Source organism: Cyprinodon variegatus, unplaced genomic scaffold (genome assembly GCF_000732505.1).
Source record: "Cyprinodon variegatus isolate N-32 unplaced genomic scaffold, C_variegatus-1.0 Scaffold439, whole genome shotgun sequence".
NCBI classification, from domain to species: domain Eukaryota; kingdom Metazoa; phylum Chordata; class Actinopteri; order Cyprinodontiformes; family Cyprinodontidae; genus Cyprinodon; species Cyprinodon variegatus.
In genome coordinates, this window is record NW_015150892.1 from 214609 (window position 1) to 239681 (window position 25073).

At 35.7% G+C, this 25073-nt stretch overlaps 2 protein-coding genes across 2 annotated transcripts; both read right to left on the reverse strand.

Annotated features, from left to right (window-relative positions):
* Nucleotides 1–6455: 6455 nt before the first annotated feature.
* Nucleotides 6456–9201, reverse strand: emc7 (ER membrane protein complex subunit 7). The gene is made up of 5 exons (XM_015388847.1): nt 8969–9201; nt 8487–8606; nt 8247–8385; nt 8035–8115; nt 6456–7305 (listed from the first exon to the last, which is right to left on the reverse strand). The coding sequence occupies exons 1-5, from the start codon at nt 9199–9201 to the stop codon at nt 7156–7158; spliced, it is 723 nt and encodes a 240-aa protein (XP_015244333.1). The 3' UTR covers nt 6456–7155.
* Nucleotides 9202–10618: 1417 nt separating this feature from the next.
* On the reverse strand, nt 10619–17332 carry katnbl1 (katanin p80 subunit B-like 1). Its single transcript, XM_015388845.1, has 10 exons — nt 17197–17332; nt 16577–16683; nt 16405–16442; nt 14261–14531; nt 14036–14151; nt 13909–13959; nt 13154–13243; nt 11666–11770; nt 11314–11407; nt 10619–11180 (listed from the first exon to the last, which is right to left on the reverse strand). Exons 2-10 carry the CDS (start codon nt 16670–16672, stop codon nt 11148–11150), a joined length of 894 nt encoding a protein of 297 aa, XP_015244331.1. The 5' UTR covers nt 16673–16683; nt 17197–17332; the 3' UTR covers nt 10619–11147.
* Nucleotides 17333–25073: the final 7741 nt, after the last annotated feature.

The following is a 25073-nucleotide window of genomic DNA, read 5'->3' on the forward strand; positions in this document are numbered from 1 at the left end:
TTAACACTTTAAACCGATGGTTTCACACTCTCCTCACAAAACACCTCAAAACATCAGAGATTAGTATCTGTAGTAGTATTCTGTGTGGTTGATGATGATGATGCCTCTTTTTACAAGAAAAAAAGCAATTTAATAAAAATAATTACGTGTATGTTTTTAAGCTGTTGTCTTAATCTTTGTTGACTTACCGGATTGCAAAAAGTATGAAGTGATCTTCTAGTTACAGCAGCTGTGGATTCCTGACTTTACAAATGAGTCTTGTTGCTGTACTTTTTATATAAATCCATATAAAACATGTATTGCTCTCTTTCCTTGCTGTTTCAGATATAAATAATGCTTGCAAAAATGTGTTACTTTGGATCTTTCTTGGCATTTACACCTTAATATATCTCTGCAGTCCCCCTATTCCATGTCCTGCCTGGTCAGTTTGCCTTTTCTTAATGCAATATTTTCAATGTCCATTAGAGATTTCTTCTTTGTTGTTAATTCCACTTTCATTTTTTGTATTTTTTTTTGCTTACCAGCCTGTAAGGTGTTATATCTGGAAAATGATTTTGTTAGACTGACGACTTTGCTTTTTAAACAAGGGCTGTATGAACAGGTGCCCATTATGCATGTGTCAATTCCATTTTACAAAAAAATTTGAATAAAAGGGGAGCTCAGTGTACTTGTCAAATGAATAATTCTAGATATTCAAACAGTAGCTCCTAAAAAAGTTTTGTGATGTAAAATACTGATCCAGAATTGGTCATTGTAATGCATTTCTCACTTCAAAGCATATCCTGTACGAATTAACCTCAAAAACATTCAAAAGTGTTGCTTTGGGGGATTTTCTTTTTAATATAGATGATCATTTTTAACTGAGATATTTGTCTATAACTTGAAAAATACACGTCATTGGGTGAGAGGGTGGGAACATCCCACCTGCAGGGTTCACAGACACACAGAGCAAACAACCATACATGCACATACATGAGGGCAATTGGAGAAGACCAGTTCAACCTAACAGTCATAATCCTGGCCTGTAGGTGGAGGCTTGAGTGGTTTGAGATTATTTTTTTATGATTTATTCATTTTTATGGTTTATTAATGCCTTGAAAAGTGGTGTTTAAACAGTAATTTTACTTTTGAAAGCCTCTGCAATGATTTCATGACTGGAAAACATGTGTGAAAAGTCATAATATGAATCAATACCTGTGAAAAAGCTGTCAAAATAAGATTATTCCCACAATATAAAATGTAACATATATTTGTATTGATGTGTGATATACTGACACCAGAACTGGTAATATTAAGAATTACATGCTTTTGTAAACGTCAGGCAGCATGCAGTGTTCTACTCTAACATATCATAAGGTTGCTACGTACAGAGAGGAGGATTTAACCCTTCCATTTTGTCCTGGATCGTCCCTTACAATCTGACATCCTCAGGTTTCCCTCAAGGTTTTTCTTTAAGATTTAGGTCTGGGTGCAAGACCTAAATCCTGAAGCTGGGTCTCAAGTTGAGAAGGTTTCAAGAGGTTTTGATGCTTCCTGCACCATGGCTCTTCCAACATGCCTAGCAGTTGCCATGAGGTACTTTTCCAGATATATATATACCGGTATATATATATATATATATATATATATATATATATATATATATATATATATATATCCACCCGCAATGTTTGATGCTAAAAAAAAACAAACGGTGATCTCACCTGAACAAAAAGCACAAAGGGAAAGTTCTCAGTAGCTTATAGCAAACTCCAAATATTTAAGTTTCCCAAATGCCCAAGTGGCATCTAGATAGTGCCTGATATTTGCTATGGAAACTTGCTGACCCCTCAGTGTCAATCTTTACTGCAGGTCCTAAACAGCAAACGTTTGAGGATTCATTTTCTAGTTTGTCTTACAATATTTTCTATCCTATATTTTCATTTGAATTGTTTTGGGGTTCCACAATGAATCAATCAAACTTTAATGATGGAACATATTTAAACGCATTAAGATTAACACAACGCTGAATAAATGAAAGACCCTTTTCTGTTTCTTTAATTCTCTTCAAGATGTCTGAAACATCATCAGCAGAAGTTCTGATAAGTGTGGAGGCTGCTGGATACTTCTCATGTAATTTTATGTGTCACAACCTCATTATGAAAATATGGTGAGCTTATTTTTCCTCTACATTTTACACGTATGAGTTGAGCATACATTAAATAGTAAGAATATTATATCAAGAAAATATTAAGAATATAAATATTAAGAAAAGGTTTTTTAATCGGCATTTGAAATCTACACGGGCTGCTGTTAATACATGTACAGAATATATATAGCAGTCAGGTGTATCTGTTTGGTCTGCAGCTATTTCAGTCAAATGTAGATAAGCAAGCTCCTTCATTAAATTTAAAAAATAAAGCAGTTTATAATATATTCATTTTTTTATGAATCGCCCAAACTTCCAACCACTAGTTTATTCTTGATGCAGCCTTATTTAAGTTATGCAATGTTATAACCACGGGGGGATTGCTTTAAAAGATAAGCATTTTTCATCAGATAGAAAAAAAGAGTTTTCAAAATCAGCACATTCTGAAAAAAATAAAGAGTTATTAAGTAACTCGTTAACCTCAATTAATTAACGCTGCAGTTATGTTTGTCTTGGCATGTTGGTGCTCTGGCAACTCTGCAAAACATCATTAATTATTCTTTTGAGGGCCTTCTTACGTACACATGTAACCAGGGGCAGCTCATGCATGAATAGTGCCCTGGAGAAAGCATTTACTTTTGCCTCCAGTGTTTCAGATGAGCCTGATCATATGCTATTTAATTCTTTATTGCAGACACATGAAAGGTCCATATTGGTTTAAAAAAAAAACAGGAAAGAAAAATATTAAAAGAAAAAAGGCTATACTGATGGAAAAAATGCTTTAAAATATTTTTTTATGTTTTGTATAATTAATACTTAAAAAAACTGAAATGTAATAAATAAAATAATCCATGCCGTGCAAAATGGCTTAATGCTCAGGAAAATTGTTGAAATTTGAAAAAAAGTCATAAAATATTATCAAAGACATACTACAGATTCAGAGACAATCTTCTTTCAAAATGGTTTTCTTTTAAATTTGAATGAAATAAAACAAACACACACAAAAAAACATCCTTTAATAAAACAAGTCTATGTAGAAGTTTCCATAAAGGACCTCCAGCCCCACCCCGGGGTGTTTTCCCTGGAGTAATTGGCATCCCGGGTGGTAAGGCATGCCATAATTAAAAAAACGCATATATTTTAGGACTTCATTAATTAACGTCCATTAAATCCTTTCCAGTGATGCTGTTATCTATGAGCAACTTAAACTGTACATACAGAAAATGACATGGGGTTTGAGCATTGTTAAAATCACTGATGTATGAAGAGCATATAGAACTGATTATGTTCATTTACACACAGATGAACTCTAAATGTACATTTGGTATGCTAATTAGGTTTAGTGGTTTTTCTCTATTCTGTGACTAAATTTTGATGACTGATCTTGTGTAAAAGGGCTAATTCGTATATATTTTGTGAATTTCAATTAGTTGAACAGTCCAATATATATATCTAAGATCATTTAAGGTTAAATTCTCTACCCATGCCTACATTTCTTTGTAAAAAGCCTCTTTACATGTTTGAATGATGCTGTTGTGTAATATTTCAGTTGTAAATATTTCGCTCTCTTCTGTCAGATCTTTTTATAAAATCTTTGCCTTTTGCTTTGGTTCTATTTTTGTGACTGAATCTGTGCACTCTAATATTTTACCTCTACATCCCCAGTTAAGGTGCCAGAGTGTATTAACAGTTCTCATGGGCAGGAATAGCATGTTAAAATAATTAAGCGTCCTTTTTCTTGGGAAGAAAAGTTACATTTGAGGTGAAAAATATTAATACACCTTGTAGATTTTAATTAAAAATAATTTGTACTGTATCCAACCATAGACGATATTAAATAAGACTGAAAATAAGGTAACACATAAAAAAAAAGTGTTTTTCGTCAAAAGTGGGATCTGTAATGTGCATTTTCTTTTATGACATATAAAACATGAAAACTCTCCTAAATAATCAATAGAAAATATTGGTATGAAGGTCTTTAAATCATTAATTTAATTCCTGTTCAGATTTGCTTTTCCATGTTTCCACCAATGGTTTGATGAAGTTTTTTTTTTTATTTAAGGAAGACCTTCCTCTTACCCAAATACTTTTCTTTGAAGTTTTTTTTTTTTTCATTGAAGTGAAGGTGTTTCAATTAATTGAAAATATTTTTGAAGCAAACATTTTTCAATTGAATAATAAATACACAAATCCACATTCATATGATCTTTGGCTCCCTGTACAAATTCTCTGAACGATTGAAGTCCAAAGTCTGGATGGGTCACAGAACAAAATATTAATTGGACTTTCAGGCAGAAGCTAAACTGAAAGCTAAGCAAATATTAATATAAGTAGAAATGTGGATAGAGATCTGAGCCTGTATTTGATCTCACCACAGAGGTAAGTCCAAGATAGACATATCCTGACAATCCAATTCAATCCATGGCAACGTTTAAAATAAATAAATAATAAATATATATATATTTATATGGATCAGTTTTATAGAGGAAAAAAAACTACTACTTAATATGTCGTCATAAGATTTAAAAAATGCCATTATCTGTTTATTAAAATGACCTAATGCATCATATTTCAAGCAGAATCCTGCTCTGAAAATAAAATACATTTAACATCAAAGATTAGATAAATAACTTTAAGACACAAACTCAACAGGGAATGAATCCTAATATCCAGCTATCCTAATATGTGTTCTCTTTCAGTTTCTGATTTTTATTTGTTTTCCTATACAAAAAAATAATTTCAACATTTCTGGTGCTGCTTCTAATTTAAGACCATCTAGTAAAATGTTGAGGATTGATACATTCTCTGCTCATCAGTAATTCATTACCAGTAATTGTCTAGCTCTAATTTTTAGCAGAGGCAATCAGCTGGTTTACATCTTAACTTCAGTCTAGAGTATATGTGTCAAAAGACAAATCCAACCAGCGGCAGCAATGCTCTCCTGAGGAGTAAAGGGGCGTATGACTTACCTCTGCCCTGATCAGTCCAGCTGACGGCTTAATGCAGATGTTTGTTTTCCAATTTAATACATTATTCCTGAAGGAAAATTAAATATTGTTGAAACTTATAGTAGGGGTTACTTCAACAAGTGGTTGTAGGCAGGAAGACTCTCTTGTAGTTGCCCTGTTTTAAAACAAATCCGGAGAAGCCTTCGGCTGAAGACAGATAAAAGTCCTTGTTCTTCATTTTATGACCGATTCGTCTTTTTAAAAGAATCTCCAGAAGTTCTAGAGATTTTATAACAGAGCTTGCCTTCTTTATTAGCTTGCTGGGTTTCAAGTCAGAAGAGATTACTTTCGATAAACTTATGCAAGACAAGAGAAATTCCTCAAGAAGTACAAACGGCCCTTTTTCTTCCTGTATTCAGCTTCACCGATGTGCTTCAAGTGAGGCTGGTTGCCCAGGTGAACAGAGGTATTTTTCCTCCTCTTCACATCCCCTAAATCAATCTAGCATACGAAGCTTTGTCGAAGCTCATTCATAATCTTTCAATAAAACAGTTTGTGCTTTTCTATAGATTCTATTTAAAAGAATACTATAGAATTTAAATAAGCATGGATTGGTTTTAAAGCCTCAACTTAAATCTAATATCTAAAAACAAACAGTAATACCCTTTCAGACTAAACATAAACTACGTAACAAACCCAGATGGCATCAAAGGCCTCTCTTATAGTAACCAGAAGTTTTAGACATTTTTTGGGTTGTTTTAACTAGCCTGGATAAAAAAAAAAATCACTGATGCAGGCATTGGAAAAAAAATGAAAAATTAGGACAATCCATTAAAAGCTTTTCGTGACTACCAGAAAATACAAGCATAAAAGTTGTTTGGGGGCTAACATTAAGGCAGATTCCATCTTGTAAGAGATAATTATAGACTTTGGATCCAATTCTAAGGTTTAAACCATTTAGTTGTTACTGAAAAAAAATAAAATAAAAAATCATCAAGAACTAGATTAATTAAATTAAATTAAATTAGTTAATTTAAAATGATCTTTTATAGTCTAACAGTCAAGTTAATAATGGAACAGTTCTTAAAAAAAAAAGGAAACAAAAACTACTCATAGGTGAAGAAAAGCATTGTAACACCAAGTGACTCAAACATTAAGACAAGCATAATAGCAAAGGGTGTGTTCAGACAGACAGGCTAATCTCTTCTATTGCAATATGACTGTGTCTGATTAGATGGGTAAAGTACAGCATTTAGATTCAAATACAACTGGATAACCAGACTTTTAAACCTGTTTTGTGGATACAAAAATATAGTCATGACAATCAGCATGTGCAAAAACCCAATTAGCTAGGAAATAATGACATCTTACGCGTACAAGTGTGTTAAGGAATTTAATATTGACTTTGCTCCCCACCTTTTTAAAAATGAAAACCAGCGGCACCCCACAGAGCTCCTTTCATCGTTAAACTGTCAACCACTTTCACAAATTTTTTACATCTCAGGCACATAAAGTACAGTTCGAGAGTTGAAAGCATACAGTACACCTTTACTATTCATATAATGAGGTCATGTGTTTACTCCCAAATAAATCTGATTTTTCTCAAATAAAAAAAAAACATTTATATAGCATTTTAATTTATCTAGATTTTTAAATAAGATTCAACCATTTTAAAATGTCAATCTATCTTCATTCACAGTCGGATTACCAAAACTGTTAGAGAACTGAAAAACTCTAAATATGTATATAGCCTCTTTTTTTTTTTTTTTAGATAGAGGAATTTAGCAGCAGTGGGAAAAATACACAGGAAGAACTGACAGATAGCTGTTGCACAAAGGAAGTATATGAAGAGTAGAGTAGGAATAAAAGCTTTTGCAGAAATATTCTTCAGTGCACCTTGAAACAAAAAGGTAGAGCTCTGTTTCAGACAGTATGTCAGAAACCATGGTGATCTCAGACCATTGATTCATAGATATATCTGTACAGTGGACACGGATACAGTGGGGGGAAAAAATTCAAATGACACTTGAAAAATCTTGTTTTAATGTGGTAAGTCAGTTCCAGCAGTCATGTACAGTACTACCTCCTTTTGGCTACTGGCCTGCTGCCCTTGCTGCTGCTGCCTGCCTTGCTGGAGCCCTTGGAACCAGAGAAGAGTTTGGTCATGAGCTCAGACACATCTGGAAGCTCAGGGTTAGGGTTCAGCATGTTCATGGACTGCTCCATTTCCTGCAAAGACAGCAACAATTTGAGAAGCTAACTAAAGTAGTGTTTGGTTGTTATGCTCCACTAATCTTTTTTTTTTTCACCAAATCATGTTATCTTTTTAAAACATAACATAATATGTCACTTTCATTATCTTTAACAATATGTGTTGCCTCCATATCACAATTTCCTTTTCTTTTTTCTCATGTACAGCACTATGTGTCGTCTTACCACTGACATGTGCAATATAAATAAACTTCCTTGAGTAGGTCAAAGGTTTACAAAGCCAATCACACATTTTCCATAAACTTTTATTAGTGCATTTAGAGATTTTGTGTGATTTATTTTTTAAGCATTTAAACATCACTCCATTTGACATTGCTGCTCATGATAACATGCAACAAGAGACCTAAAGAACATCTCGCCTATTAAGCCAGGCCAACAATTCCCCATAACCACCCAGCCTTTCAGAGAAATAGACAGGTAACAGGTATTGCAGGCTAACAAAGATCCCAAACCAGTGCCCATTCCTAAGGGGCGGACAAGTTCGTCGGATTCAATCTGCATGTTTCTAAGCCAAAACAAGGCTTTGTTTTTGGCCTACTCTATAAAGCCTCGAACTCAAGGTCATTTCTGACATTTTTAATTGAAAAAGCTTCCTGGATGGGAAGCAAAACGTCTTCAAACTTGGAAAAAAAGTCCAGACTTTTTCCACAAAGTCCACTGAAAAGAGACAGAAAGGTATTTACTTACCTTTCTCATTTCTGGGTCATTTGTGTTCACAACTTTAGGCAGCAGAACAATTATGAGCAGGGGTAATACCATCATCATAACCTGTAGCAATAACAAAGACACATTTAAAAGAAAAAATAATTTGCAACTTAATTTATGGTCAACAAAGTTCCTATGTAAATTGATGACAAATGCTAATATAAAAATATGCATCAACAATTCATCTCAATTACCATTGGGTTCATGAGGAAATCTGTCCAGCCCCAGGTTTCTCTCTTCATAAAGTAGCTATGAGGACCAGAAGCTCTGATCTGAAGTGGGTAAGGTTGACGAATCACCTCTGAAGTCTTTATGTAGTTTACAAGACGCGCTCTGTGGAAGAATTACAGCCTCATTATGGGTTCAATAGAAATAGGACAACAATAATAGCCAATCCAAAACAAATAAGGGTTAGAATCATATTAAAAACTTACCTCATTTTCCCCTTTGAAGTTATATCAACACGGACTGGTTCAAATCTATACGTAGGAGTAACAACTTCCAAAACATAAGATCCTGAAGGGATGTCATTCACAGCAAAACTCCCATCAGTTCTAAAAAAAAAAAAAAAAAAAAAAAAAAAAAAAAAAAAAAGGNAAAAAAAAAAAACAAAGAAAAGGGAAAGAAATTTTCTTTAAATACTTTTGGAAAATTAATTGTGCACAAGACAGGTCCTATCTTAATTTCTGTATTATTAACAGAAGGAGATCATTTTTAAACACAATTCATAAAGAGATACAATGTCAAACTATCTAGATGACACACTTCACCTTTTTTTCCAATAGAGACAAAACACGATAGCCTAAAAAATGGTTTCGTGCTTAAGAAGCTTCAGAATCTTGAGATGCTAATTAGCAATGCTAATGGTTAGCATCCGGGCTAACCAGTGGACTGTCTGAAGGAAGGAATTTCTTACCTCAGAAAACCGACGTATTCCTCGCCTTCGACCAAGACTCTTGCCGTAGATACCCAGTCTTGCGTTTTCACACCTGGAACTATCGCTCGCCCCTCAATTTTGAATTTGTCCCCATTCGGCTGAGTTGATAGGCCTGCGCCAGGCCCCGTTTCCATGTCGGTGAAGCAGCTAACCAGAACGAGCGCAGTGTGCATCGAAAGCCACAGCAGCTGCAATTTTCCCCTCTGCAACATATTGTCCGTCTTTGTTAAACTAAAGCGACCTTGAATAAACTGTTCAATGACATCTATTCGATGGCTAGTTAAGGAGAAACGCTTATATCAACATCAGCTGTCTATTGCAGGAAATTGCGTCATTTCCGGAAGCTCATTATACAAAACATAAGGTGCTAAAATAAAAATAAAATGATTTAACAAATGATTTTCGTGTTTTATTTTAGTAAGGAAGCAGTTCTAGTTGTTATTTTTATTAATTATACTCCAACATATTAACATTTCTAATATACTATATATTTATATGGTGTTTAATTACCGGTCATTGAACTTCAACCTACTAATTAAGTGTACTTCTTAAGGTGTTTAGAGCTGAACTTCACTTTTCAAGTTTTGTCGTCTTTGTACATGTTAATGTGGGCCTACTTTAAAAAAAATAGTAAATATGTAAAAAAAAAAAGTTGTACATATAAAATATATTTTTTACTTCAAAAAATACAAACATCTTTACAAACGATTTTATCCAAGTCGCTCAAGATGCACCTCTATAAATCAGCACAATTATAGCCCATAGCGTTTGTTTTAACAAACATCAATTTATTTCAAAATTTTTGTGCTTATATAGATTAATGCATTATGAGTATATTTCAAGAATTATTTATTGCCAAATAAAACTTTTTTTTCCCCATTAGCAGAACTGACAACAGAAATAGTGTTAAGCTTAACATTTACCACAGCACATGGATTTTATTGTCATATTATAGATGTTTTAGGCAAAAATAGTTTTTTGGAAAAGGAAATACCTTTTGCACCTACAACCCAAACAAGGATGTTTGTTGGTTAGATGTTACAGAATTAAAAGCAAAGGTTTTGGAGGAACTTGTGTCCATCATTTAACAGTGAAATCTGTAGACAACTGCCCTAAAAAAATACCTCATTACCATGCAAATGCAGGCCAGACTATTGTCTACAGGGTATTGTCTAAAAAAAAAAAAACTTTATTCTTTACACCACATGTTCGAAGGTCCAGAAATATTTGGGACCATATTAAAATGAAAGCATCATGGAACTGAATCTTGTTACCCCAAATCTAAAAGAAGCTCTAATGGAATTGGATCCGTTGACCCTGGAAGCCAATGGGGTAATCCACTCAGCATATCCAAGAAAACAATACTAGATTATTTTAATCCTTGGAAGATAATAGATTATGGCAATTAAAGTAAACAATTAAAGTAAAATGATCATAAAAGTTTGTACAGGTTCAAAAACACTATGGCGTTACCCGGTGCATTGCTAGTCACAGGCAGACAAGTCTTACCGAGTTACACTGATACCTACAACCAGCTTTAACCTTTAATTAGTCCGAGAGAATAAATAGTAATTATTTTACAGATCAAAATATCACTGCATTACAGTACCAATAGAGACCTTAGGAAGAATAGCCATACAGTTTTTTTTTCATGGAAATTTATTTAAAAGAAAATTAAAAGAATCACTTGTTTTGACAGTTTACAGTCAAACATCAAAAGAGGCCAAAAAACAAACACTAATAACTTAGACTCTTACAGATTCAAGTTCCTGATTCGAGAAAAACCAGGCACACAGAAGGAAAAAAACAAAAAAACAGGGAATTCATAAACATAAGTGGTGTAGTGGGAGAAAGACATTGGCACTTAATAGAGCAACATAACGCCCTGTCTCTTGAGGTCCTCTAAACATGCCTCTTCACAAGACGGTCCACTTCAATGTGAAGCAGTCATTTGCGGTGCAGGCTTGCTGCGCTCCTCCAGAGGAGTCTCCAGCTCTCGCTGAGAAGAATTATCTGAATTGTCAGATTCAGTCCCAGTTAAGAGATTCGAGTGTCCATGGAATAAACCAGTCCATTTCTGGCAAACATTATTAGTTCAAAATGCAGCCATGGTCAGCAGTAGTGGTCACATGCTCAGAGTGCTACTTGTATTTAACTATCAGGGCAGTTGAGATAGATGAGCTTCAATTGCCTGGAATACAAATGAGAGAGAGCACATTATCAGTTAGTGACACGACATGTATGAATTTAAATATTCTCTTTTTGGACACAAAAGAACATTTAAGATGGATAACGAATTAAAAGAAATCTTAGACTGAACTCACTTTTGCTAGCTCTCCAACAGAACCTGGAACCAAACATAATCGGGATTCTTCCTTCCACAAGTCCTTCAATTGCTGACTCATGATATCAATATTCCTGGTGACACAAAAATGTTTTTAAGGGTTTCCCTAGTGTTTGTCAAAGGCTTAGTATTAACAGGTTATTATCTCGGACCTGGAGAATGGGCAGGACATACAGCAAACTTAAGAGAAACAAAGTGCTTTTTTGATGAGAAGATACCATTGAAAGCACTCCAGTCTTTATGTCTTTGTCCTAAAGTAGATTCTACCACATTAGCTATTTAAACCACAGTTACCACAAACTTTTAACCCGCAATCAATTTGATAAACTGACCTGTCTTCTGAGCAACTGTCCTGCAGTCTCTTCTCGGCTTTGGAAAGTTCAGGCCACCATTTCCTGATCACAGACTGAACCCAGTGTAAACCCACAGTTACATGTCTGTCCAAAAAAAGATAGAAATTATAGTAGTTAGGTCCAACAGGTTTTCTACCCACTTCCATTTATTGCTAGTCCTAAAGAAGAGGTGGGCATTTTCTAATATTTATTACAATGTATTTATTAAAATTCACATTTAAATTTTCTGCAGAAGCAATGACAGCTTGCAGGACGTCTGTCCTGGCTCAGCTTTTCTGATCAGTTGACGCTCCGGCATCGAGCAGCAAAAGTTCAATGTACTGAACTGTCAACGCCGTGCCCACAGACTTTGCATGTAAACCAGACACTTTGAAGCCCAGAATGTGCCCGTTGTGAATGCAGCATTACATTGTTTAAGTTAAGTTTCAATACCTTAATTCAATCTTCTAACTTAAAATGATGTTTTTAATTTAAAGAAGCAACCTATAAAGTTATGAGATAGAGCTTAACGTGTCGACAGCGGTTCAGGATTGTGAAGTAGTCACTAATTTCAGACTAATATGGGCAAAAGTCTCACAGGATACTATTACGAGGTATGCAAGCAAAATGATACATTTAATACTTTGAGTCACAAATGCAAGGTTAAATAAAAATAAAAAATCTGTTTTTATTTGTAAGTTTATGTCTGAACCCCATTTCTGAGGAAATGGGATTCCCACCTCTAGCTTTTCTCTTCTCCCTTAAGTTAAAATACTTCAGAGAAACAGTCTAACCCTTCAGGAACCAAAATCAATGTGCATACAGATTTGCCTTAAAGGTATAGGAGACCATCTTTTATTTCAGAGTGGATCATTTATATAAGTGGTCATCCTGATTCTCAATCGTTCTGGTGATAGGTTTACATAAGGCCGTCCTACGTGCTCGTCCCCAGTTGGTTATCTTTTTCTGTACATGCGCACTTTCAGGCGTATATCTGCGGTGAGCTACGGTTTCAGTCATTGAAGCTCATCTTTCTCACCACGGTTCTTTGAAAATGGCCGTGGGTTGAAAGAGGAAAATGTGCCTACAAAGTGTATGAGAAGAAAAGAAAGGTCTCAGAAAAGGCAGATGCATTGCAGACTGCTTTACACAGAGAGCTCTCCTCGCAAAGCATTATGGGATTTGCCGTCACAGCGGCCTGCTGTCGCTACCCAACAGCGGCTACTAACAACAAGCATTTTAAAAGTCTCAGTTTTTAAGGGCTATTTCCATTCAGCAAAAACTACAGCTGTAATGTCCCTGTTATAAATGTATAGTTTATGTTAGAAGAAGGAGGCAAAGGAAGGAATAAAATCATTAGGCAGAGGCCATCATCTAAAACTTCTTGGAGGGTTATGGAGACAGTTAACAGGAAAATATAAATTGATCAAACCTCCAAACTTTGAGCTTCTCAAATGAAGATGTGATTCTGATGATCAGAGTACTTACTCCTCATATTTACTGGAAAGAAGGACTTTGACTTCAGGCATGAGATCAACACAGCAACCAGGTGACAAACATGGTGCTTCAGTTTGAAGGCTGGTAAAAATCAGAGAAAAAAGAAACTTAATCAATTGAACGATAATTCATAATTGATGACGAATCGATCATACACCTAAAGGCCTCCGTGTAAAGGCAGAAATGGCGGATGGAATTTTTAATGATTACATTTAAGCAACGGTCTTTGGTGATGGCTAATGTTTATCATTAAATTCAGCCATAAAAACACATATTTCCATGATTTGAGGCCAAAGACATTTAGTAAGAACATAGATAAACATGTTAATCTGAATTGCTTATAATTATATTTATTAATGTATAAATTTCCTATTCCTAATAATAAGGTTATTAGCGGTATCCCAATAGAACTTTTTTAAATTTCAGATTCAATAGAGATATAGATCCGATATGATATTAGCATGAATCATACTCGCTTTTATTAGTATTTTGGACTGAATAATGTTAAAAAAGGCTTGATCAAGTCCTAATACTAAAACGGTGAACAACAGACAACAACAGTTATAAGAACTGACCCATCATCTGAAATTTTAGATATAATTCAATATTACTTTTTAGATAATATTGGACCAATATCCAATATTATTATCGGACCAGGATACCCCTAATGGTTAAGTGACTAGTTCCAGTTAAAATTGGTTTTGTGAAGTCAACAGTTTGGGATGTAAAAGCTAAATGCAACTTACTTGTTTGTTAAGACGGGTAAGCAGTCAAGCAGCACCCCCGTGTCTTGTATTCTACAAAGCAAACACGACTAAAGGTGAGTTTTATGTGAAAAAACCCAAAACACCAGGAGATGCTAACCAAGTTTACCTTTTTAGGTAGGACACCAACTCGCTGGCATTTCTTCGCCATAGAGTCAGGGCCACCTTAAGTCGGAGATCTCTTCCAAAGAGAATGTGAGTCATAGCTTCATGGTCTTTTGATAGCTTATGGGGGGAAAATAAACAAAAGAAGAATATTTTTGTGTATTGTTTTTAACCACACGCCATAATAAAAAAAGGAGGTAAAGGTTTTTACATCAGGTCTATTTCTCACCTCGGTAAAGTCGGCGTACTTGGATCTGGCCCCTGCCATCTTAGAGGCCTCAGCAGAGTTCATCGGCTGCCCGGAGTGAATGCCCCGCACGTAATCGGAGCATGTCACCTCATTCTCTTTGTTGGCCATACCGGGGCCGCGAAGACGGCCTACATTTGATGACCTTCGGTGCAGCTTTGCGCCGACCTGGACTGATGAACAGCCCCTCCTCCTGCAAGGCGACGGCCGCTTTGTTTTGCCTGGATTCTGCACTTTGCGATGCACCTGGAATCTGATGAGGGGACAGAGCTCTGATTGATCAAGTGTCAGGAAAAACGCAAAGCCAAAAAATTAAACCGTGTTGATGGGCATGAAAATGTGACTTACAGGCGCATCTCAATAAACTAAAACATCATTGAAAACTTTATTCAAGTGATCAATTCTAGATTAGTTACATGCAGATCGAAATATATATATATATATATATATTTTTTTTTTTACAATTTTAATTAACAGCTAACTGAATAATTAAGCTAAAAAAAAGGTTAAAAAAAATATGAATATCACCCAAAATCAGGAGTCTGCCACAAGTGGCTCTTTGGCCCTAACACAATGGACTTCCTGTACCCAAAACCATAACAAAATTTTTGTATTTTTATACAGAAATGGTGAAACCTTTGCCAGATTAATTGATTGACTTTACTGACCTCGCAGTAGAGAAATTTAATTGTAAAGCTGTGAGATTTTGGAGATAGAACTTTTTTTTTTTTGTAAAATAATGACAAATCATTTCAACACTCATACTGCCTGTGCACTAAACACTACATTGAGTCTCTTATTGCAAAAAATTTATGTGCACATGATCTGCCATGCTTGTAACCCACATCCTTCATAGATCAGAGAAAGGCTGAATCATCAATATGGCTAAGAAAAAATACGACTGCAATGAAAACAGGTAAAGCTGGTTAATACCATGCATCATTGATTTTTGTCACAGAAAATATTACAGGATAGTTTTATATTGAAAAGGCCATCAATAGAAGAAAATAGGTGGTTCTTCCAGTATCAGCTTTGTCAATCATTTTCCAGTAACTGGATGGACTACTAGGGTGACTATGTAGCCCGCGGGTGTGCAACCTGCAGCTCCAGATGCATGTGGTTCTTTGGACCCTCTTCAATGACTCCTAATTGTCGCTAAAAATGACAAAGAACAAACTAATGTAGTGTAATCACAAATACCAGTCTTAGTAGCTTTAGTGTTTTTTATAAAGAATATTTTACAACAGAATCACATTAAAATAACCAGAAATATTGTTATTTTACCAAGCTTGGAAATGATGTTTTACTATTATCACTTTGACTTTTTTATATCAAATAATATCCTATAGAAGAAAATCCATGCTTCATTGGATTAATTGGCATTATCTTTTTCCTTTTTTTCTTTTTTAAGATGGCAACTGATTTCCTAAGGCAGATATTTAACTAAATTACAAGGCTGTGTTTATGTAATATCTTGCGTTACTAAACTACTTTTACATCACTGGACTCGCGCAAAATGGCTCTCTGGATATGAAAGGTTACAGACCCCTGATCAAGCCCAAAGTCTGTGCAAAATGGCTTCTGAAGCACTGTCAGCTGTAATCCATGTTTTGTAAATCTCCCCATTTAATAGGCTTTACTTCACAATCTTCTCAATTCTACAATCATCCCTGATTGCTTCCAAATCTTCCTTTGTTATTTTAAACCACCATTTTCTACAACTGAATTTGAAGGAACACATTGGATAGGGCACTCTGAACACCCATCTTTACCAGTTACCCTTGTAGAAGATGTCAAAGAAAGAAAGCTCAACAAATGTTGGTTGCAAAGGTTTGCAGTTTTCTACCATCAACTGTAGGCCATTTCTGTATAACAATCTCAATAAAGCTTGAATTTGCATTGGTGTTAATCATTCAAATAACAAATTATATAGAAATATCTAATGAGATTATGTGGCATTTGAATGCAAATTCTGGAATTTAATTAGATCAAAAGTTTCCAATGATATTCACATTTATTGAGGTCTACCTGTAAATACTCCAGTGGCTGAGAAGGACTGGTCTGTGGGACAGTGAGCGAATGGTTACACATGGATGAACCCCACAGATGTAAAAACAAAGACTCACCTGCCCTCATTTAATTCTTCCTTATTATTAAATTCCACCTAAAACAAGAGCATAGGGGATGAGGGCACTACCACTACTAGAAACCACTGCACTATACTTCACTGTCACCAGGATTAAAACACACACGTTAACAGTATTCCATACAAAACAACAGTTATCATTGTATTCATACCTGCTTCATGTTCTTTTCAGTGGAAACATGCAGGCAGGGCCGCAGAAAGCCATCGGATTTATTGCAGCTGACTTTAAAGAGCTTGCCTGCTGCCATAATAAGTGACACTGTTGGACAAACATTACAACAATCATTGATGGTATAACTCAATTATGCGGAGCTGGCAGCTAAAAAAAAAGGCGGACGCCTCAACTGCTATTCCTTAGACTGCTTCAAAGAGTGTATATAAACAGAATAAATGTTTACAACAATAATACAATAGGCGGTGCCCGGTTTAAAACGGTAAATATGCAGCGAAAGTCAGAACTAAACTAAAGCTAATTGACTTATTGCCTTGCTAATCATGAAAGCATCCACCGCCCAACGGATATAACTACATTATTCTACCTAAAGCTGATTAATGATGCTCTAACGTCACTTTTAACTTGAACTTTTAGCAATTAGCTTAACTACAAGGAATACAAGGACACGTTCAAAGTAAAAAAGCTGGGCCGCGGCTACGAGCTAGCTAGCTAGCTAACAGGTTAGCTTTGCCACCTCAGGGAACATCAAAGAATAAAAAGAAGGCAGTTCCGACAAGGTGGTATTTTCCTCATTTACGTCGTGTCCAAAGTACTAACCGATTCATTTTGTGGAGTGTTGTAAAGGCCCCTCTGGTGTGCAAGTGGCAAACATGCAAAACTGGTTCAACTCAAAGCAGATCCTCCACCTCGCTGTTAACGCCTCACACAGTTTGAGCATTCAAATGAATACACTACCGGAGTGAGAGGGGATTGTGGGATTGCTATTTGGGCAAAGAAAGGATGAAGTTCCTGCAGTTTTAGCGACGACTGCTGGACGTTAATTGGAACAAGAAATGGGAAAGAACAAGTTTTTTATTTTAATTTTTTTATTTCACTTAAAGGGGAACACATTTATTTTTATTTATTTATTTATTTTTTTACATTTGGCCCTTGATTTTACGTTATTACATCATGTTCTACTAACCCATAGTAGTTTTGTGTCATTTGGAGCTGTTCTGAATATATTCCGTTAGGTTATATCCAAGTAGCCTCTTCCTTTGGGCAACGAGTTGAAGGCACAAACTAAACTGTTCATAATTTATTATTGATGGTACCCCAGCATCCATAACATGTAGCCGAACCACTGTCCCCCAGACATCCGCGGTTATATATATATATATATATATATATATATATTTTTTTTTTCTTTTTATTATTATCATTATTATAAACCATGACATTAGATGAATATAAACCTGAAAAAACTTTGAGGAGCCGACACAAATTGCTTCCACATTTACAGAACAAATAAGAAATAAAATAAATAAATACATAAATAAAATAAACAAAGCCCAAACAAGAAAAGAAAAACAAAAAACAAAAAAAAGAAAACACACAAAATACATTAGGGGTGTCTCATCAGCTCCTGATTGTTTATCAGAATATACAGTTCTGCATCTTGTTCTTTGTTCATGAATTTTAGGGATAAGAAGAGGTGGCAGAGTTCCTTGTTGTGAAAAGAGGGGGAAGATGGTTTGAATTTAAGAAAACGACATTTGTGAATGAAAAACTTGCCCATGATGATTATTATATTTAGTAGTCTTTCAAACTTCCTTTCTTTTCTCAAAGTTCCAAAAATAACATCTTTCTTAGAGAATTCAGGTAAGTTTGGAATTTTGGGGAAAAGCCAGTATTGCACATCATCTCACAATATTTTTTATATTTATATTTTTTAAAAACAAAGCGGAGTGTTTATGACGTCATCCGCGAGTGCCGGCTATCATTCATTCATCCTGTCCGCTGAACTGCTGCTAGTTTTACTCTCCGAATGGATATAAGGAGTAGAGCGTAGCCGCCTGTGGCCCGGGCTGCCTGTCACAACTCCAGTCCGGCGCCCGGATGACGTCATACACACTCCGCTTTTTAAAAAAATATATAAATATAAAAATAGAAACGCGGATGTCTGGGGGACAGTCATTCGTCTACATGTTATGAATGCTGGAGTACCATAACTAATGAATTATGAACAGTTTATTTTGTGCCTTCAACTCGTTGCCCATAGGAAGACGTTACTGAATATAACCTAACGGAATATCTTCAGAACTGCTCCAAATGACACAACACTTATATGGGTGAGTAGAACATGATTTAATAATGTAAAATTAAGGGCCCAATGTAAAAAAAATGGTGTTCCCCTTTAAAGTCAACAATAAAATATTAAACATTCAAATAAAAAAATATGCCAGGGGGTATGTTTCAAATAATAAATACAATCAGGAGAAAAGACAAACAGATTGACAAACATATGTGCTGGGGAGTGTCATGTGTGCATATGTATCTATACATATATACATTCTACAAATAAACATTTCTTCTACAACATTAAGTTGTCCAGAATTTTTAGTTGGGAACAGATTGCTATGGTTTGTGCCTTCTGGTGAGAAGAGAGTTGAATAGTATGAAAATATTGTTTGGCTTCAATTAAATAAACATTAAAGTCTGCCTTTTTTTAATTTGAATTTATGCAAGTGAAATTTGGCCAGGATAATTAAAAGATTAATAAAGAAAGGTTTGGGAAACATTCTACTTTGCAGTTGAAAACCAAATAAAACGTCTTTCCAATGAAGCTGAAAATTATTTAAAATATTTGGATGCACATAGTTACAAAAGTGTTGCCAGAAAGTCTTAGAAAATGGACACCACCAGAACAAGTGTGTAACAGATTCTGGGAGAAGATCACAAAAAGTGCAGTTCACCAAAATATCAGATTTGAACTTCTTTAGGTAGTCTTTGGTGGATAGATCCTGTGAATGAGTTTGAATGAGACTTCCTTTACCTTGTTGGTGAGAAGAAAGTGATTGGGTAACAGAACCAAAAACCTTTGCATATTCTCCAGAGGAAGCATGAAGGTTAAATTTAAAGAGAGGAACCCTTCATAATTCAATAAGGTCCCATTATCATCGAACAGTTGATCAACCAGAGTAATACCAAGACTGAACCAAGAATCCAAAAACAATGATCTTTTTTTTTTTTGTACAGGATCAATTTATCTCTGCCTTTTCCGCCTTTTCTCATTTTTTAACGCTATTCTCTTCCAATCTTCTTCGTTTTCACTATTTATTCCTCCATCCCACAAGAATCGCTTTCTGTTTCCTCACTATTCACGGCCCAGGACATTTCTCCACAAACGGCTTAGAAACACGTGCCATCCGATTTAACCAACCCGGAGGTCCCAAGATGGCGGAGTGAGAGGTTGTGTTTTTGCAGGCTCTAGCATACAGTCTTTTTCTAGCCAAGATTTAACCCTATTTTTGTGCATTTGCCCCTGCTCTAAAGCGCCTTAGTGTTTTTTGTCCCTAGTTTAACAACTTTTTGAAACCATTTTAGCCTTCCAGTGTTTTTTTTTTTTTTCACCGTCTGTGAATTTGTATATGGAGGCACGTATGTCTGACCACGACTACAACAGGGCGGCTCTTCAAGAGGCTTGCGACGAAGATATTATTGAGGGAAAAGGAGTCAGTCGGGGCCGCGACGGATCCTTCTTGTAAAGATCAGAAGGTAAACTGGTATCATACATTCATTAAGAATAAAAATAAGAAGAAGCTAAAGCTACAGGAGACTGAATGTAAGGAGGACTCAGCGAACGCTATTCCTCGTCTGAATCAGGCATCAACAATCGCCTGGATCAAAGCCTACCTCACTAACAGACCACAGTTTGTTGGATTGAAGGGTCAGCTGTCTAATCAACTAGTAAGCATCACAGGAGCACCACAGGGGGCTGTACTCCCACCATTCCTTTGTACTCTCTTCACCTCAGACTTCAAGTACAAGACGTGACAGAGTCCTGTAATCTGCAGAAATACTGGGATGTCTCTGCAGTCATTGGGTGCATCAGGGATGGACAAGATGCTGGGTACAGAGAGCTGTTGAACCGCATTGTGGCATGATGTAAAATCAGTTGTCTGATCCTGGACGTCAAGGAAACAAAGGAAATGATTGTAGATTTCAGAAGAAACGGGAACAAGTTGAATCCTATTAACATCATGGGAGGATAAGTGGAGGTGGTGGAGGAGTATAAATACATTGGTGTTCACTTGAACAACAAACTAGATAGAAAACGCAACTGTGAAGCCGTCTACAAGAAATGACAGAGCTGTAATTCTTAAGAAATCTAAAGGAAACTTAGGTTCTTCAGTGTTTACAGCGAAATGCTTAAGTTTGTTTTGGAAAGTACAATCTCATCTGTTGGGGTAACAGCATCAGAGCAAATTACTTATATTATTTATAATGAAGGCCAGCTCTGTTCTCTGTTAGGAACGCCCCTAGAACCTCTAGAGATAATTTCACAAAGAAGAATTATTCATAAAGTGAAGAACATTAATTTTATCAGTGAGCATCCTCTTCAGAAGAGAATTAAACAAAAACAGAGTGTCTTCAATAAAATACTTTTAGTTCATTGGAGCAGAAATATCAGCCTGTTTTTGGTTAGCATCCTATTTACTTTTCTCTCTCTCTTTTTTCATTTTAACTTTTCTATTTTTCTCTTTTTTAATGTAATATATGGACCCAAACAGCACTTTTATTTTGTAATTGGCTGATTGGTTGACTGACTAATCAATTAATCGATCCTTTGAAATGCTTTCAAAAGAGATACAAATGACATTTTCTTTAAGATATTGAGGAGGAAAGTCACTTTAATCAATTGGAAAAGGAACAAGAACAAAACAGTAAACCCAGTTTTCTTTGGAAAGTTTAACAGTTTATCCATTACGGCAATACAAGTAAAGTACAGCCAACAAATACTAGAAGAACTGAAAATGGACCAAAACATACTGGTTGGGCTTTGTTTTGGAGAAATATACAGTTTTAAATTATTTATGTTTCTGTCTACAGACGACCACAAAATGAAAATTTCAGGTAATCTTTGGCTGATCATGGCCACCATGCAGCTGCACATACTGAAACAAACCCTACCAAATCATCAGTTCGTTTTTTCTTTCAATACAAACTAAAACATGGGAAACATTGGGGTGTGTTCTCCTGCACAGAAACAATAATCCAAAGTAAAACTTTGTGTGACTATTTTCCCCCCAATTATTTACCCTATTCTCCTGTGGCTATCAGGAATCCACACAGTTTGACTATAGAGCCCAAACATGATAAATATTTAGACCAACTCTACTTTTCTGAGCATTTTGCAACATTTTTGTCTTTAAGTGTAGTAGAAGTAGCGGTGTGGACATTGAGTGGACATTCTGTACCACAAACCAGCAGAAAAGCCTCATTGGCACAAATTACAATCGCTGCAAAATGGCAAACTGCGGCGTTCAGCAGAGGATAGTGAGGCGATCAGAACAGGTTACTGGAGTGTCTCCCTGTGTGAGCCTGTTAAAAGGCTAAAACCATCCATCCATCCATCCATCCATCCATCCATCCATCCATCCATCCATCCATCCATCCATCCATCCATCCATCCATCCATCCATCCANATCCATCCATCCATCCATCCATCCATCCATCCATCCATCCATCCATCCATCCATCCATCCATCCATCCATCCATCCATCTATCCATCCATCCATCCCTAAACAACCTCAAATGACTCCTTTTGATTGTGAGGAGCAGCGGCTCTACATTGGGCTCCTGCAGGATTATGAAACTCCTAACCATATCTCTAACCCAAACAGAGGAAGCTCATTTCCTCCGCCGTCATCCATGATCTCGCTCTTTGGAGGGCTGGAAGATTTTTTGCTTTTCCTTTTTTAATTCAAAATCTTGTTTCACATATTTTCATGATCTGGGGTTTTCATATGATCACTTCAGTCAGTAGTCTATTCAAGATTTCAGAGAAATTGTTCTCTTTGCTGTATAGTATTAATTTTGCAACACATTTACAATAATAATAATAATAATAATACGAAATTTTTTACTAAATTGATAAAAGTTATGATTTAAAATACTAGTTAATTAGGATAAAAATAATGAAGAGGCAAAACTTTAAAAAAGGTAACATCAAAGAGTGTGTTTTTGATGATCGGATAAGAATTATTTGCAAGTCTTTTACAATGATCCTGAAACCTTGTTTATTCCAGGCCCCCTTGGAAAAAAGAGTTTTACATCAGATTTTCTCTGATACAAACAACCACCCACAAAGAAACTAAGAACATTATAAGATTTACATCAGCAGGAGGATTTGCATTACAAGGTTTCACTCAGATAAAAGCAGAGTGCTTGTTGGATTCAGTGGGTGTTTGAAATTTAAGCTGGAAGTTGGCTGAGGTGCAGAAAACCCCCTCAACTTTTGTGAAAGGCTATTTAGTCTTAGCAGGATGTGCTTACTGCTAAGCAGTAGGGTTTTAAGTGCAGAAAAATCTCTTCCGACTTAACAAGAATGAAACAATTTGATTCAAATAAAGGTTACAAAAATTAATTAGACACTGTAACGCTGCGAAAGGCATAGATCTGCAAAAACATGATCAACAATTTTGTAATACTATCACAGTAATAATGTTTTGGAAAGATTATTGCTGTCCAAACAGCAAATATTTGTCAATTAGCTAAAATCTACACTTTTTTTTGGCCAAAATTTAAGGAAATCATCACTGATAATGACCAGTTTTGCTTTTGCTATCATGACAATAGTACAATAAAGAGAAAGGGAAAGAAAATACAAAATTTTGGCCACATATTGTAAAAAAAAAAAAAAAAAAAAAAAAGCTACATTAATTTGAGGTTATGTGAAAGATTCTGTGACCCTGTTTATTTAATTGCATATTTCATCAAAAGATCAAGAAGAAACCAAATTTGCAGACTGCTTCATAGTCCATCATTTGCTGCCTATATCCTAAAAGCCTTTACTGATTCCATGTGTAAACACCGCAGACCTTTACATCATTTATGGCCTGAACGTTTCAGATCTTTGCAAAATGCCTTGTTTCCCTTATTATACCCCCCGCTTGCTTGGCTGTACATTGTGAAACAATAGAAAGTTGCCTGCACGACATTTTAAACACTCTTTCATCAGGGAGTAGAGATGTTTTGGCTTGCTGTTCTTGTAGCCAGAGCTTTATATACAGTAAATAATTGCTTTGACATCATTCAGGAATATTTTGAAATGTGAGGCACAGACAGCATCTCTGTTGTCTGGACAGCTCAGTGCAAAAACAAAAGGCTTCTTGTCTGCAGAGAGCAAAACCACATGAAATCAAATGGTGACAGAGACATGAAGAGAGCAGAGGAGGAAATTTCAACATTCCTGGATAAATATCTCAAAGCAGACAAACAGTGTTTGGACTCATCAGTGGCAGACTGAAATTCCCAGAGGAGTTCATGTTTAAATGCTTCAAAAAAATCAAAACTTATGCGGAAGTATACATTACCATCATTCTCCACAGATCCCGTGATGGACGCTGTTCCGCTTCTCGTCTGGCAGGACAACAGCATCCTCAGAAAGCCAGGATGAGACACATTGATGTAATTTTCCTGAAATAAAATCCATCAACTGGATGCCTCAGTATGGGAACATCTCCACTGGCTCAAAAGGTTTATCCTTTTCTTTTGTTTCTCTCCTTTTGTCTTTCAAATAGTATTCAAATCTCCAAACATTTTTTTTTATCAGAACAAAAGTAAGTAATATTTTTCACCTGCAGCAAATTAAAAACAAACCCGGGAGATTTTGACAGTCTCCTCCATATTTTATGTAACAACCTGATTATTCATTGTGTTTCCATGTAGTTATTATATGATAGAGCAACATAAAGGAGTCCGTAATTGTAATATTATTAAGTTATGTGACACAGTTTTCAGATTTCTCTATGAATAAACAAATCAAATTTTTGCATGTAGATGTAGCCACAGCCCTGGATTGTTAAGTTTAATTTCAATCTGTATTTTGAGCTTTTGACTATGTTTTAATGTTTTTCCTTCATCAAAATCAAGCACAATGTAGTATTTCACTTCATTCATGCATCTCTGAGTAAGTTTCGTGAGCTCTAATGTCTGAGCAACTGCCCATCCCAAACTTATGAAAACAAGCAGTTGGAGAACATCTACTTAAAAAAAAAGTCCCCTCCAGGAAGCATTTACCTTAACCACACTAGGCCTGCACTGTAAACCATGGCCCACCTTATCCAATCAGGGAGTGACGTGAGGCTCACATCTCTAATTCTGACTCATACTTGAGATGAAGTGGCTCTTTTGCTGCACATGGCAACAACTTTAATTTTTTTGCTAATATCCAAAGCCATGAAACTCAGCGTTCTGGCTTGAAGAGGTCCCAGACTTATTTCAGCCTTCATAAGCGGTAGGAGGACATGAAATGAGCATCAACCAGTTGGGACTAAGTAGCTTCGCTTTCAAGGCAAGTGTTTTTCTTGAGGATAGAAGAAAAAAAGTGTAGTTCATAACAAAAGTAATATCAAATAGTTCTTAATGCACTATTCCATCTTATATTTGGCTATAGGTGAGTTGAAAAAGCGTTAAAAAAAGCATTAA